The 12,685-nt window shown below is 52.9% G+C and overlaps 4 protein-coding genes across 4 annotated transcripts; 2 read left to right on the forward strand and 2 right to left on the reverse strand.

Moving 5' to 3' along the window:
- Nucleotides 1–411: 411 nt before the first annotated feature.
- Nucleotides 412–2,425, forward strand: AYO20_04903 (hypothetical protein; the record flags this gene model as incomplete). The annotated part of the gene is made up of 3 exons (XM_022643197.1): nt 412–666; nt 721–2,303; nt 2,365–2,425. 3 exons carry the CDS (start codon nt 412–414, stop codon nt 2,423–2,425), a joined length of 1,899 nt encoding a protein of 632 aa, XP_022500765.1.
- A 1,765-nt stretch (nt 2,426–4,190) lies between these two features.
- On the forward strand, nt 4,191–5,770 carry AYO20_04904 (hypothetical protein; the record flags this gene model as incomplete). Its single annotated transcript, XM_022643198.1, has 3 exons — nt 4,191–4,326; nt 4,381–4,717; nt 4,843–5,770. The coding sequence occupies 3 exons, from the start codon at nt 4,191–4,193 to the stop codon at nt 5,768–5,770; spliced, it is 1,401 nt and encodes a 466-aa protein (XP_022500766.1).
- A 1,292-nt stretch (nt 5,771–7,062) lies between these two features.
- On the reverse strand, nt 7,063–8,342 carry AYO20_04905 (hypothetical protein; the record flags this gene model as incomplete). The annotated part of the gene is made up of 3 exons (XM_022643199.1): nt 7,063–7,240; nt 7,301–7,604; nt 8,111–8,342. The coding sequence occupies 3 exons, from the start codon at nt 8,340–8,342 to the stop codon at nt 7,063–7,065; spliced, it is 714 nt and encodes a 237-aa protein (XP_022500767.1).
- Nucleotides 8,343–9,566: 1,224 nt separating this feature from the next.
- Nucleotides 9,567–11,487, reverse strand: AYO20_04906 (hypothetical protein; the record flags this gene model as incomplete). Its single annotated transcript, XM_022643200.1, has 8 exons — nt 9,567–9,783; nt 9,838–9,908; nt 9,957–10,145; nt 10,196–10,576; nt 10,628–10,981; nt 11,029–11,043; nt 11,089–11,210; nt 11,448–11,487. The coding sequence occupies 8 exons, from the start codon at nt 11,485–11,487 to the stop codon at nt 9,567–9,569; spliced, it is 1,389 nt and encodes a 462-aa protein (XP_022500768.1).
- Nucleotides 11,488–12,685: the final 1,198 nt, after the last annotated feature.

The raw sequence follows: 12,685 nt of genomic DNA on the forward strand, positions 1-12,685 counted from the left end.
CGCCATCAACCCAGTCAGTCCGTGGTCTTGGCAGCTGCTACGAAGTGTGCAAGTTGGGATGTCGCTTGCGGTCCGTGTGTGTCGTTTCTCAGCCAGGAAATGGCGTCTGTCTTCTGCGCAATAGGCGTGTGCAATGACAATGAAAGATGGGAGAGCAAAATGGCTGAGGAACTGGCGGTCGAACTGGTTTCATGCCAAGACCACAGTTCGCCTAAAACAGCCCATCACGTGATCAAGCACCTCCCGTCCCAACCTGGCATGCCGCAATAGACGCAGCGCGCGGCTGCCATTACCGCACCCAGGCCCAACTACAACACATATCCATGCGCCATCGGTGCACCTAATATCTCCCTCCTCCGGTCCTCGTATCCTCGCCGCATCTCCCCATACCTCTATTGATGTCCCGGAACCATGGCGTCGCGGAAAACACAACAAGAAATCGATAAAACCTTCAAGAAGGTCGACGAAGGCATCCAAGCGTTCGAGGCCATCTATGAGAAGATCTACTCCTCGCAAAATGCCGCGCAAAAGGACAAACTCGAGGACAATCTCAAGAAGGAGATCAAGAAACTACAAAGATCCCGCGACCAGATAAAGACGTGGGCTGCGGGCAATGAGATCAAGGACAAGTCTGCACTGCTGGAACAGCGCAAGCGGATAGAAAAAGTGAGGCTTTCCGTGGAAACGACGCTCTTGGGGCGTGGACTGACGCAGACATAGTGTATGGAAATATTCAAAGCGGTGGAGAAGGAGATGAAAACAAAGGCGTTCTCAAAGGAAGGGTTATCGCAGAACATCAAGCAAGATCCCAAGGAGAAGGAACGAGAAGAACTCTGCGACTTCCTGTCCGATCAACTGGATGAGATCAACAGAATCCTGACGGAGGAGTTGGAACCCGAAGCTGGCACCCTACAAGCCGCTCTCAAAAAAAAGCAGAAGGACAACTCCAAGGCTGATCGACTTGCGGAGATCGAAACCATGACCGACACCTACAAATGGCATGAATCACGGCTACAGCTTCTCCTACGATCGCTACAGAACGGCAACGTCGAAAATGACCTAGTGGCATCTATCAAATCCGACATTGAAGAGGTGGTAAGGGAAGTGCGAGACCCGGATTTTGATCCGGAAGCCTACGAAGGCATCTATGACGATTGCAATCTGGACAGCGAAGAGGCGCAGTTTGGACTGAACAACGATTTGGACAGAATATCGTCTCAAGATGCGCAGTCCATACAAGAAGACGTCGAGGTGGATACGACTGTACTCAAGAAAACGAAATCAGAAACGCACACTGCCACACGACGACCTTCGACGCAGCTCAAGTCACCTCTGCCAGCACTGGCTACTCTGAATACCATGCCACCGCCACCGTCAATACCCAAAGACTCGACAATGAAACCGGCACCAATTCCGAATCGGCCCCCAGGAGAGACTTTGAAGTATGCCTCAGCAGCGGCCGCAGCTGCTGCAAGCGACAAAAGTGGAGTGGGTATTGCTCCTCTTCCTCCACCAGTTGGAGCAAACGCCGCACCTACATCACACCCGTTGCCTGCCCCAGTCAAAACATCAGCAACGAACTCGCCAGCCTCAATGCCAGCACAACCGGTGGAGAAGACTGCCTCGCCAGCGCCTGCCACGGTCAGTATGGACGGTTCAACGTCGCAAGAGCAATCCAATCATTCCAAGTCTCCGACTTTGAGCTCCACTAGCGCCCGGGCACCAAGCGTACCAAGCAGCGTCCCTCCGACGCCAGCTATGGAGAAATCAGAGGCTGTCCAAGAGCCTGTGATAGCAGACGAGCTACCAGCCACAAATGGTGATGTGCACGAAGACCCAGCCGGGGTGGAGTCGATCTATCATTTGCCTCCTGGGCTTCAAGATCTGCTAGACTCATTCGAGACGACCAAAAGTCGAGCTGCTCAGCCTCCATCACAACTAGCCAGGCTGCTGCAGGCGTCTCAAGAGACTTGTCCGGAACCTTCCGACAGCGATCGCCCCCAATACTACCGGCCAACGTTCAAGTACAACACACCAGCGCACTATCCTCAGGATGTCCTCCCTATCTTTGACGATCCGGCCTTGTACGAAAACCAGAGGCTGGAGACAGACACCCTGTTTTACATATTCTACTATCGGCAGAATACCTACCAACAGTGGCTGGCAGCGCGTGCTCTCAAGAACCAGAGTTGGCGGTTCCACAAGCAGTATCAAACGTGGTTCCAACGTCACGAAGAGCCCAAACAAATCACCGAGGAGTATGAGCAAGGCACATACCGCTTCTTCGACTATGAAAGTACATGGTACGCATGATAGCAAACCCCATCATCCCCTGACCGCCTTTCCGTTCTAACAAGTTTGCAGGATGAATCGTCGGAAAGCGGACTTCAAGTTTGTCTACAAGTTCCTTGAAGACGATCTGTAGGATAGTTCAATCAGCGGAGTGCTGCCCGTCGGCCCGCTGCATGCATAACAACTTGCCCAGTTTGGGGCAGAGGTTTTGTGATTACCTCTCAAAGAGTCAACAAAGCTCGAATTCTGCAACTTCCCAACCCTTGTTCTTGACATTATATGCTTTTTTGTGTGCCACGCCCAGCACACGGGGCTCGGCCTTGCCTCGCTTGGGACTGAGGGGGGGGAGGCTCCGCTCAGGGCGCACTGTGGGAATGTGTGCTAGTCGTGTTTCGATTGTTTGCCCATGTGGCAGACGGCAGCCTAGCTCTTACCACCGCCTCACTTTTGGTGTTACAAGGAATTGCCTCGCCGCGGATGGATCGAGAGACAAACAATGAGGCTCGTCTCGACTGACTGGGGCTGTGATTAAAAGGCATCCACGCTAGCTTCTTTGCGTTAGTATCCGCAATGCTCCCACCCTTCCACCAATAGGATGCTGGTATATACTACCTCAGCCTCCTTGCCCCACACGTTCTAGTCCACATCCTATACGCTATTGACCAAGGTACAGAGCCGCTTTGGTCCGCGGAAAGGCAACCATGAGGCTTCAAGTTGCTTCAGTGATCCGGAGCAGATCTCTGACGAACACTGCCCGCGTGCGTGTGCGCGTTTCTGCCCACAACCGTTCAAACCTGAAACGTCCCGAAAAGCCGTTCCGTGCCTCGCCAGGGCGGACCCAGAGAGAAACGCGTCGAGTTACCAGGACTCGTACCTGGGTCTTGTACCCAAGTCTGGGTACCCGGGTTGGAGCCCATGGCACTTGTCATGTCGTGGTAACCTTGTCTTTCAAACCCCCTCGCTTAATCATGCCACCGCTGCGTCTCGTCGATCTGGCAGTTCACCTTCCCAACTGGGTTCGGGGTCGAGGAATTCAAATATCGAGGCAGTGTTACCCTCGAACCCCCCGTCTGCCCGATGACGCGTGAATGCTTCACAGACGATAGCAGCAAACTGCAGGTCCAAATCTCGACAGGGGTCGGGAGTCCACCTCGAGCGAGCGAATGGGCGAATGAGCGAATGGCCGTCTTTCTCGCAACACACGGGTGAGGAATGCTTCTTCGAGGGGGATGAGCCTTAGAAGTTAGCCTCACATTCTGAACAGGCCGCGACTGATTGGACGCCGCGCCAGACGAAACCCACTTGTGACATTAGCCCTGGGCTTCCATCTTGTCCGTTCTGCTTGGAAGTCCCATCGATACAGCGACCTGATCGCTTCAGACCGCTAGGCTTGTACAAGAGCGTCAGGTGGCTTACAATCGAGCGCATTCTGTCTTCCACACGGGAGTACACTTCGGCGCTAGGGTCCTGCATTGTCCTCTGTCGAGTGGTTCCCTCCGGATGGCCCAATCGGCCTGATGACTCCAGCAAGCCATCGGTTCCCAGGATGGCCCGAGTCAGGTTCCTAGTCCTGTCGAATCCTCTCTTGTGTCCCAATGTCGTTAACTATCCGGTACAGCCTCCCTTCGCAGCATAGCTCAAGTTTGCCTTGTCTCCGAAAGCACGTTAGCTGGCAAATACTTGAGCGAGTCTCTCCTCCCTGGCTATCTGAGGTTCTGGGGGTCGGAATACCAGCATAAGGCTGAAAGTTGAAGCCCAAGCTATTTGCGTCCACCACATTAACAGCCGCCTGTTCCTTTTTTTTTTTGTTTCTGGGTTGGGTTGCTGAAAATCCTTCTCGTCTGATCAAAATCTGGATACTCAATTGTTCTCTGTGCTTGGGAAAAGCGTGAAAAATCATGGGCAGCTACGACCATCGAGATTTTTTGAGGGACGATTACGGGCCGGATGCATATTTCGCTCAACACGCTCTCTCGATGAGTGTGCCGGAGGCTTCCTCCGGTCTCTCAATCAGTTTGCCAACTACCATGTCATGTCAGCTGGGAAGTCCAACATACAGCAACAGCTACTGTACTCCACGCACGATAGCGCCTCAGACAAGTTACATACTCGCTCCCCCAATCCATGGATACCACTCTGAAGAAGCGTATGCCATCACTGGAAACTCGACTAGTGCAAGGTGTCGAAGCTACAGCGGAGCAAGCACCGTCAGTGCGGACTACAGTGTTGCAAGCCAGGATGCAACGCCCAGGTCACCCTACGCTTTCGTCGAGTCTTGCAGCGAGTATCGATTGTCAGATGGCAGCCAGGTCAATCACATTGGCAGGCCCACAATGCCCTCTCAGAGTAGATCACCACTAATTCGGGAGAAGAAAGAGGTTGTGCCCAAACAAGAAGGGGACGGAGTCGTGTGCCCCAGCAGCAAGTAAGTATTGGGTCATTCATACCACTGAAGTGGCTCGTTCGCCGGACTCTGGGTTTCGGCTCACAGTACAACTGTGGACCATGTCAGCCCCTGACATTCTGTTGACACTTCTAACCTTTCCACAGGGCTCATGCAGATAATCGGACGTTCTGTCCACATGAGGACTGTTTGGGCGAAGACGGGAGTCCCAAAAAGTTCTTCAGCCGCAAGGCAGATGTCACCAGACACTACAAGTCTCGCCACGACATCAAGTATATTGACTGTCCCAAGAAAAACTGTGAGAGAAAGGGCAGCCAAGGCTTTACCAGACGGGACCATCTGACGGAACACCTCCGAGGATTCCACATGGAAAAGATTGCAAAGAGACAGGTTGCCAACACCAAGGCCAAGCGAGGTGAGAAACAGGCGAGCGAGGAGAGCAACGGGTTCAACAGCTCGTCTGAAGGTCTCACTCCGCCGGACCACGGCGAGGACATTTTTTACTTTGGGTCTGGAAAACAGGGGTTTGCAGAATCCATTGACCACGGCATCAAACAAGAGCCGGTACAGTCGTCTGACGAAGAGGGCGACGACATCTTCCCGGCATGTGACGACTATCTCCCCAAAAGGACGAAGAGGTTCAAGAACGCCGTCCAGAAGCGCAAGAGTAAGGCCAAGCAGGAACATCCCATCGCTATAAGACAAGGCAATATGCAGCCTCCCACATCGGCTGGGGCAGCTCAGCCTCATCTTCACGGACTCGGTTTCCAACCGGGATTTACAACCTCGCAAATGATGCCAGACGCCACGACATATACCACGCGCCATCGGCAACATCAGCAGCAACATCAACAGCATCATCAACATCATCATCAACAGCAACCGCAACAGCAACATCAGGGCTACACCACAGGCAGCATGATAAGTCCTCTCTACGCCGCCACCTCGAGGATGGATTCCTTCTACAGTCCCTCGTCCATGCCCCAAACGTATGAGAACCTGCCCACTCAGCCCATATCACGCTATCGAGGCGACTCTCTCGACGGCTCCCATTTCCAGTCCATGCAAGAGTGAATCAATCATATACTTGTATGGCGAAAAGGGGGTGGCAGGCGCACATGGTGGACGAGGACTCTGACTCCAGCTAACACACACACACGCGCGCGCGCGCCCACACATGTGAAGCTCTTCATCTATGCTCTATGCTCTATGCTCTATGCTCTTTGATCTCTGATCTCGATTGGATCGATTCTGGGTTGTTTGGCCGTTGATCAACAATCTGCTTGTTTCTTTTTTTTTTTATTTTTTTTTTTTTATCAGAGGATGGATTAGATACACGACCGTGACGAGCCTTTGACTTATGATTTTTGCCCCTTGGTATTTTTGAGGCCGACTTCACTTTACGTGTGTTTTGCAGGGTAGGGCAGGGCAGGCAAATACAAGTCAAGGCAAGGCAAAGGAAGGAAAGGAAAGGGATGGAAGGGGAGACTCATCATTCATGTCCATCCATGATCTCTCTCTCTCTCTCTCTTTTCGTCCGAAGTTTCTGTGGCGCCCCCCCTTTGGCCCCTTTGCGGTTGTGTGGTTGTGTGGTTGTTGGATGGTTGCTTGGATGGTCTGCGCTGGTCTGCTCTGCTATATCCCCTCCCCCTTTTACCTCCTTCACCTCCTTCACCCTTCATCCTTACCCTTTTACCCTCTTTCTTTCTTTCTATTCGCGTCACGTCACGAGTCACGATTGCCCCAGGACGTTCAGGATGTTCAGGATGTTCGCGGTCGAAGTTCTAAACTCATTTTTACTACGCTATTATTTGATATGATTTGATATGACTTGACATGATATGATATGAATGTGGTGTGATGTGATGGCCAATGATAGGATTGATATCTAGATACCCGAATGAAATGAAATGAATACTGGTCATTCAATCAGCACTATGCCCCTGAAGAAGAGGAGAGAGGGCCTCGGAGGAGATAGTGAGGTGGTTCCAGGTTTGTCTCGAGTTGACTCGAGTTGTTGATTCTTGAGAGGTCTGGCCAAGGTAGCTGGGCAAGTTGTTAGGGATGATGGGAGGACAGAAGTCGTACCCGTACACACGTACTCGTGGGGTAGTATAGTACGTAGTACGGTAGACTCCCACATTATTGTTCAGTTTCATTATGTTTTCTTGCCGTGATATGACATGGCGGCATAAGTTCATGCTCGTGGTACTTGTTCTCCTTGCCTCACTTCCCCCTGTTCTTTCGCGGGCCTCCCTCCCTCCCTCTCTCTCTCTCTCTCTCCTTCTTCTTCTCTCGTCTGGCGGCAGGTCATACCCAATCTTAAACTCTCCGAGATCATCTCTTTTCGTTAGTCCCCTGGTTACCTACAAATGACTCGCCTTCTCAAAGTCCTTGTACCCGGTCCCCTTGACAAACGTGTACAGCCACGGGCCCTGGTCCGATCGCTCGGCCAACTTGACGTACTCGTCTGCCGCAGCTTCGCCGGAGACGGCATTGCCGACCGGGAGGCCTTCGGCGTTTCGTTCGTCGGCGTAGTAGAACCTGAAAAGGAGAATGGTGGTTAGTTTTTGATGGGGGTTTTTTTTGGTCGGTTGTACTCACTTGATCCCCTCGTCAGTGTAGACCTTTTGCTCAACCAGATGCCGGATCGCGTACGCCGTGACGGTCTTGCCCAGCCCGAAGTTCAACATGTTCTTCAACGTCTTGACGTTGAGCATGTTGCCCGTGAAGATGAACGTCTTGGACGCATCGCCGCCGGCGGGGAGGTTGCGGAACGCCTTGACGGATTCGTGCAGTGAGACGAGCGCCGAGGTTGCGTTGACGGACTGCGAGTCGTGGTAGACCTGGATCGACTCTGGCGCGTATTGAGAGAGCGGATCCGCGGGGTCGGGACGGAAGAAGGCGGCTGGACGTGTGAGGGATTGGATCAATGTCGAATTGTAAGGGGAGATGATCTCGAGGGAGGGCAGAGGGAGGTGTGTGTAAAAAGAGGGGGAGAGAAAGAAAGTGAGAGGGCAAGGCTGTCTACCACGTCCAGCTCGCGGTCTTGGAAACAAGCAAGCCACGCAGACCACAAAACCATCGTGTCACTCCTTTCCAATGTCGCCAAAAAGCACATCACAGTTCCCCTTGGTGGTCATGAAGTGTCTGCCCCCTGTCTCCCTCGCTGGGAGAGCCAGCCTGACGACCAAACCACTTCCCTGAGTGTTCTCTCACAAAACACTCCTGACAAGGCGCAAGCCCCCCTTTCGCGCATCCGCCACTCAAACTCTGCCACTCGATTCATACACACCAAAACCCGACAACGAAATCTCGAGGACAAAAACCACCAGGACAAAAAGCCAAGAGCATACAAAACACAAAGACCGGGGACGGTGGCAAGAACAGAAACCACACCGGTGTAAAACGTACCATTATACACCACGACCCCGACCTCGCCGCCCAACTCCTTCCTCGCCGTCTCAAACACCCCCGGCACCGTCTCGGGCTTGCTCAGGTCGACGGGGATGTGTAGCGTGCCGCTGGAGACGTGCGGCGTGCGAGACGCGCTGGCGACCTTGTACCCCTTTGCGGCAAAGGCCGTGGCCAGGGCGGCGCCGATGTTTGGGCCGGCGCCGATGATGAGGGCGATTTTGGGCGCCATTGTTCTGGTGTATTATCAAGCTCGATGAGAGAAGATGGGGGACACGGGGAGGGAGGTGTTGGACTTGTATGTACTGGCTTTTGATTGAGGTACTCGGACGGTACGAGAGATGGATAGACAAATAGATAGATAGCTACTGTGAGGGAAGGCAGCGACTTACTTCCCTTCAAGACGCCTGTAGACTCTCGTCTCTCTTCCCCCCTCTTCATCCGCTCTCCTGAGGATCCTTTTGTCCCCTTATATACCTACCAAGAAGGTAGGCAGGTAGGTACCCAATCAATCCCAACCCCTCTTTGACAAGGTTGCCAGCCAACAGGCCATGCATACTGCACCATCCTGCCTGCACGCAATGCAAGGGTCAAAGTCAAAGTCAAGACCCCTCCCCTCCCCGCTCCCTTTCCCGGTAAAAAAACAAACCACGTTCTAACTCGGGGCCACCAAGACCACAAACACAAACTCCGCTTATGCTCCCCCTCCATTGGGAGCACAACTCAGAAGAGGGATTGTAAATCAAACCCCCCCCTCTGCGCGTGGATTGCGTGCGTGCTTGCGTGAGTGCGTGCTTGGGAAAGAGGAGGGGAGGGGGGAGCAGAAGAATAAAAACACCGATGTATGCCGTGGGCCGTGGCTTGGTAGAGGCTTGATAGGCCCGGACTCGGCGAGGCTGACAAACCCGCGAAGGGTCATGGACCAAGCGACGGAGGGACGGACAAAAGTTCATACGACTCGAGGCTTCCAAGGTTGGATAAACTCGTCAAAAGTCTCCGTCACGGCGAGGAGCGTGACCAGCTACTGCATGGTTCGAAGGGTTGGACGATCAACAGAGCGCGTATTGTCCCCGAGAGCTTCAGGAGCTTACATATCAAGTCGGCAATATGGGCTGATGTTCAACATCAAGCACGTCACGAAAGCTGCGGGAAGAATTCTTTGAAAGAGTGCGTGTGCCAATAGAAAGATACTGGCAGGCCATGTCTCTCATCGACCATTCGTTGTCACTCAATGCTTGTCTCAAGGTTCTCAACTCGTTTCTCCCCGCCAATTCGTGCCTGGAGGTGTTGCCCAGAGCATCTCAACCCCATTGGCAGTTCTGAAGTCTCTTCTTTTCTTCTTTTTTCCCTTGGACTATCCGTTCATCTTCTCGTAGAGTTGTGTGGCGCTTGGACCTCTATTCGTCCAGATGATGCAGGCTGAAGCGTCGTCCGCATCTCTGAATCAGTCACACTTCTACCACGCAGCTCCTCCAGCGGCATTGGGAACGCCACCCCAAGCGGAATCACCATTCTGAGCGCCGTCCCAGCCTCCAGCAGCAGAATCCGACGCTGGAGCACTGTCCCAGCCTGCACCAACATCAGCTGCACCCTTTGCTTTCCCATCATTCGATCGTTCGGTCAGTCCTGCTTGATCCTGAGGGCAGCGCGCACGGCCATGACCTTTCTCGTTGCTGTTGTGGCCGAGTTACAAAATGAGATTCCAGTAGGCTTGGGAACCTACTTACCAGATGGTGCAAGTAACCTTAGTCCAGTCGGTTCGGGGGCGTGGACCGGCTTCTCCTCTCTTGGGACATTCCTGCCGCCAATGTTAAAGAAATGTGCCTACAAGAGATGAAAGACTTACACGAGCCATATGGCCTTCCTCGCTGCAAATGTTGCAAGTCATCTTTCGCGGCTGAGGACAGTCGCGGGCCAGATGATCTTCATCGCCACAGTTGCGACAAGTTCTCTTCTCCCGAGTCGGGCAATCCTTGGCCATATGGTCCTCTTCACCACAGTTGCGGCAGGTTCGCTGCTCCTTGTTTGGGCAGTCCTACGGCATCATGTTAGTATCGAACACCATGTGACCAAAGACAGACGTACCTTGGCCAAATGCTCCTCAGACTCGCAGATCTTGCAGGCACGGGTGCCATGTTTACGCTCCTGGCCGCAGTCACGAACACGATGACCCTCCTCACCACACAAGTAGCAGGTCACAGTGGGCTGAACGCTCGCAATTCTTTCTTCAGGACAACGCTTGCTGATATGACCGATCTTCCCACAATTGTTGCACTTGTCCACGCCACGGTCGAGGGGAATCCCGGCATCAGCGAGACGAGCGAGGTTGTCCTCTGGAGACGAAGGCCATTTGTCGAGAAGTGTCGGGCGCTGCGGCTTGTCGGAAGTAAAATAGCTGATGGCATATTTCTTCTCAATTTCGCCCTGCAGGTTGACATTTGTCCAAGTGTCACCAAGATCCTTCTCCTGCACGAGTGGTCAGCACATTGGTTGCGACCTTTCAGAACACCAACATACCATGGCAATCAAGTAGATGTTGAAACCACGCTTGCGAAACTCCTTCTCGAGCATAGGGTAGGTGTATCCTGGAGCGGCCTTGGAGAGAATTTGAAGAGCCTCCTTGAAGTCAACAATGTCTCGGTCATCACTGGCTTCCTTGAGCAGGGCCCAAGCCTCGCCCTCGGTCTTATCGGCGACACGGGTGTTGTCGACAAATTTTGGGTTGGTGCACTTCAATGCTTCGTGACCCTCCTGTTGACAATTCTTACATTTGATGACCCGTGAAGGGCAGTCGGCACCCATGTGGCCCTCTTGACCGCAGTTGCGACATTCCCCTTTGAATTGGCGCGGGTGAGGGCAGGCAGCCTTGGACTGAACACATGGTAAGCGGAGTCAGCGATAGGAATGGGTACACGTACATGACCTTCTTCTCCCTGCGAAATGTTAGTGAGTGTAAACCAAGTCTAGGATTCACTTACACAGTTGAAGCAGGCCCCCATCTTGCGTTCATCATCGCCGTTCATGCCGTCGCCGTTCGTGGCAGATCCAAAGGCATCGTCAAAGCTGGGAGGCATAGCGACGGCGCCATCATCGTTCCAACCTGAATCGACTTTCATAGTTAGCAAACGTCCTTGGAAATTGGCAGAAGGATGCGAACATGAGGAGGGGACTTCTTCTATCATCCACAGGTCTGGGTACTTGTAGCAGGGTTTCGTTGCTCGTAAGATCCTCTTCCGAAACTTGTACATGTTGCTTCCGAGTGTTCCAGGGCTTGGATAGGGAGTGTGGGCACCACGATGAGGAACAAGAGAGTGAGAAGAAGGAATGAGGGACTTACCTGAAGCCCCTTGGGCATCAGCAACACCCCAACCGCTCATGATGACAATAACAATAGGATGATTGACGTATTGACAAAGGCAGATTGTGGAGTGGGTGACGCAGAAAACTTGTGAGAGAAGGATGAAAGAAAGATGGGATCAGAGATGGATGAGAGAGCGGGAGAAATGGTGATTTATGGAAGTGGAAGAAGGTGGACGGCGCAGAAATGCCAAGGTGAGTCGAGTTGCGACAGGAAGGAGGACGTTTCTTCGCGAGTCGACGGAGTACCAGACGACTGTGACAGCCCGCGATCCTGTTCTGAGGGGCTCTATGGCGCGGTTAAAATGATGTGCAAGCACTCACAGTTACCGGCCTGCAGTTTGCCATGTTTCGCGACTCCTCCTGAGGCGGAAGATTGTTCAATCCGCAAGAGAGCTTGCTATATGCTTCAGGCCACGGATGAAGCATGCAGGTCTGTTCCATATCAATCAGTCCTTGTCTCTTTAATGCATGTACGCAGGCTGAGATGTACCCACAGGCTAGGCATATACCCATCCGCACGTTTCTCAGACACTTGGGCGCTTGAATTGTTGGCATACAAAGATATGATGTAAGGCACTGGCATTGTTCGGGACGAAGTAGAGCCTCCTGTCGTCTGGACTCTCTCGCTGCATACTCAGTGTATACTCAGTGTCACATCTACATGCCAATGGCTCACCTCATACGGGAAGAAACCAGCTCACTATGTGTGGCTGCGACATGAATCTACAGAAGACGATGGCACGGATGAATGTTTGCACATTCCAGGGGATGCAGTGGACCGCACGTCGGATTTCTTAGCCGATGATGTGGAGTATGAACCAAAAAGCACAAAGACGACCACTGCCATCAGTGTTGACAGGCACAATCGTTTGTCCGGCTGCCTACATGAGACTGCACGTGTGCTTTGAAGTTGACCTCCTGCTCTAGCGGAGAGAAGCGTCTATCACACCACGGATTGACGACCCTTCCACCGCCACGATGTCCACCCGCGAAACCTTCAGCCTTCGCACTGACCACGTTGCCTGCTCAGCCTCCTCTACGCCTACCAGCACTACCTCAGGAGAGATTACAAGAAAAAGAGAAGCGAGATTCTGATAACGTTGCGTCGTGACATTGGACTGGGCTTGTTGAACTTCTGCTCGCAACTATCTACAAGGACTTCCACTTTTGCCCCTGTGACGCTGTATAGGTGCCAAAAGAGCCTGTATTCGCCAA

This window comes from Fonsecaea nubica (assembly GCF_001646965.1).
Source record: "Fonsecaea nubica strain CBS 269.64 chromosome Unknown Scaff27, whole genome shotgun sequence".
Taxonomy (NCBI): Eukaryota; Fungi; Ascomycota; class Eurotiomycetes; order Chaetothyriales; family Herpotrichiellaceae; genus Fonsecaea; species Fonsecaea nubica.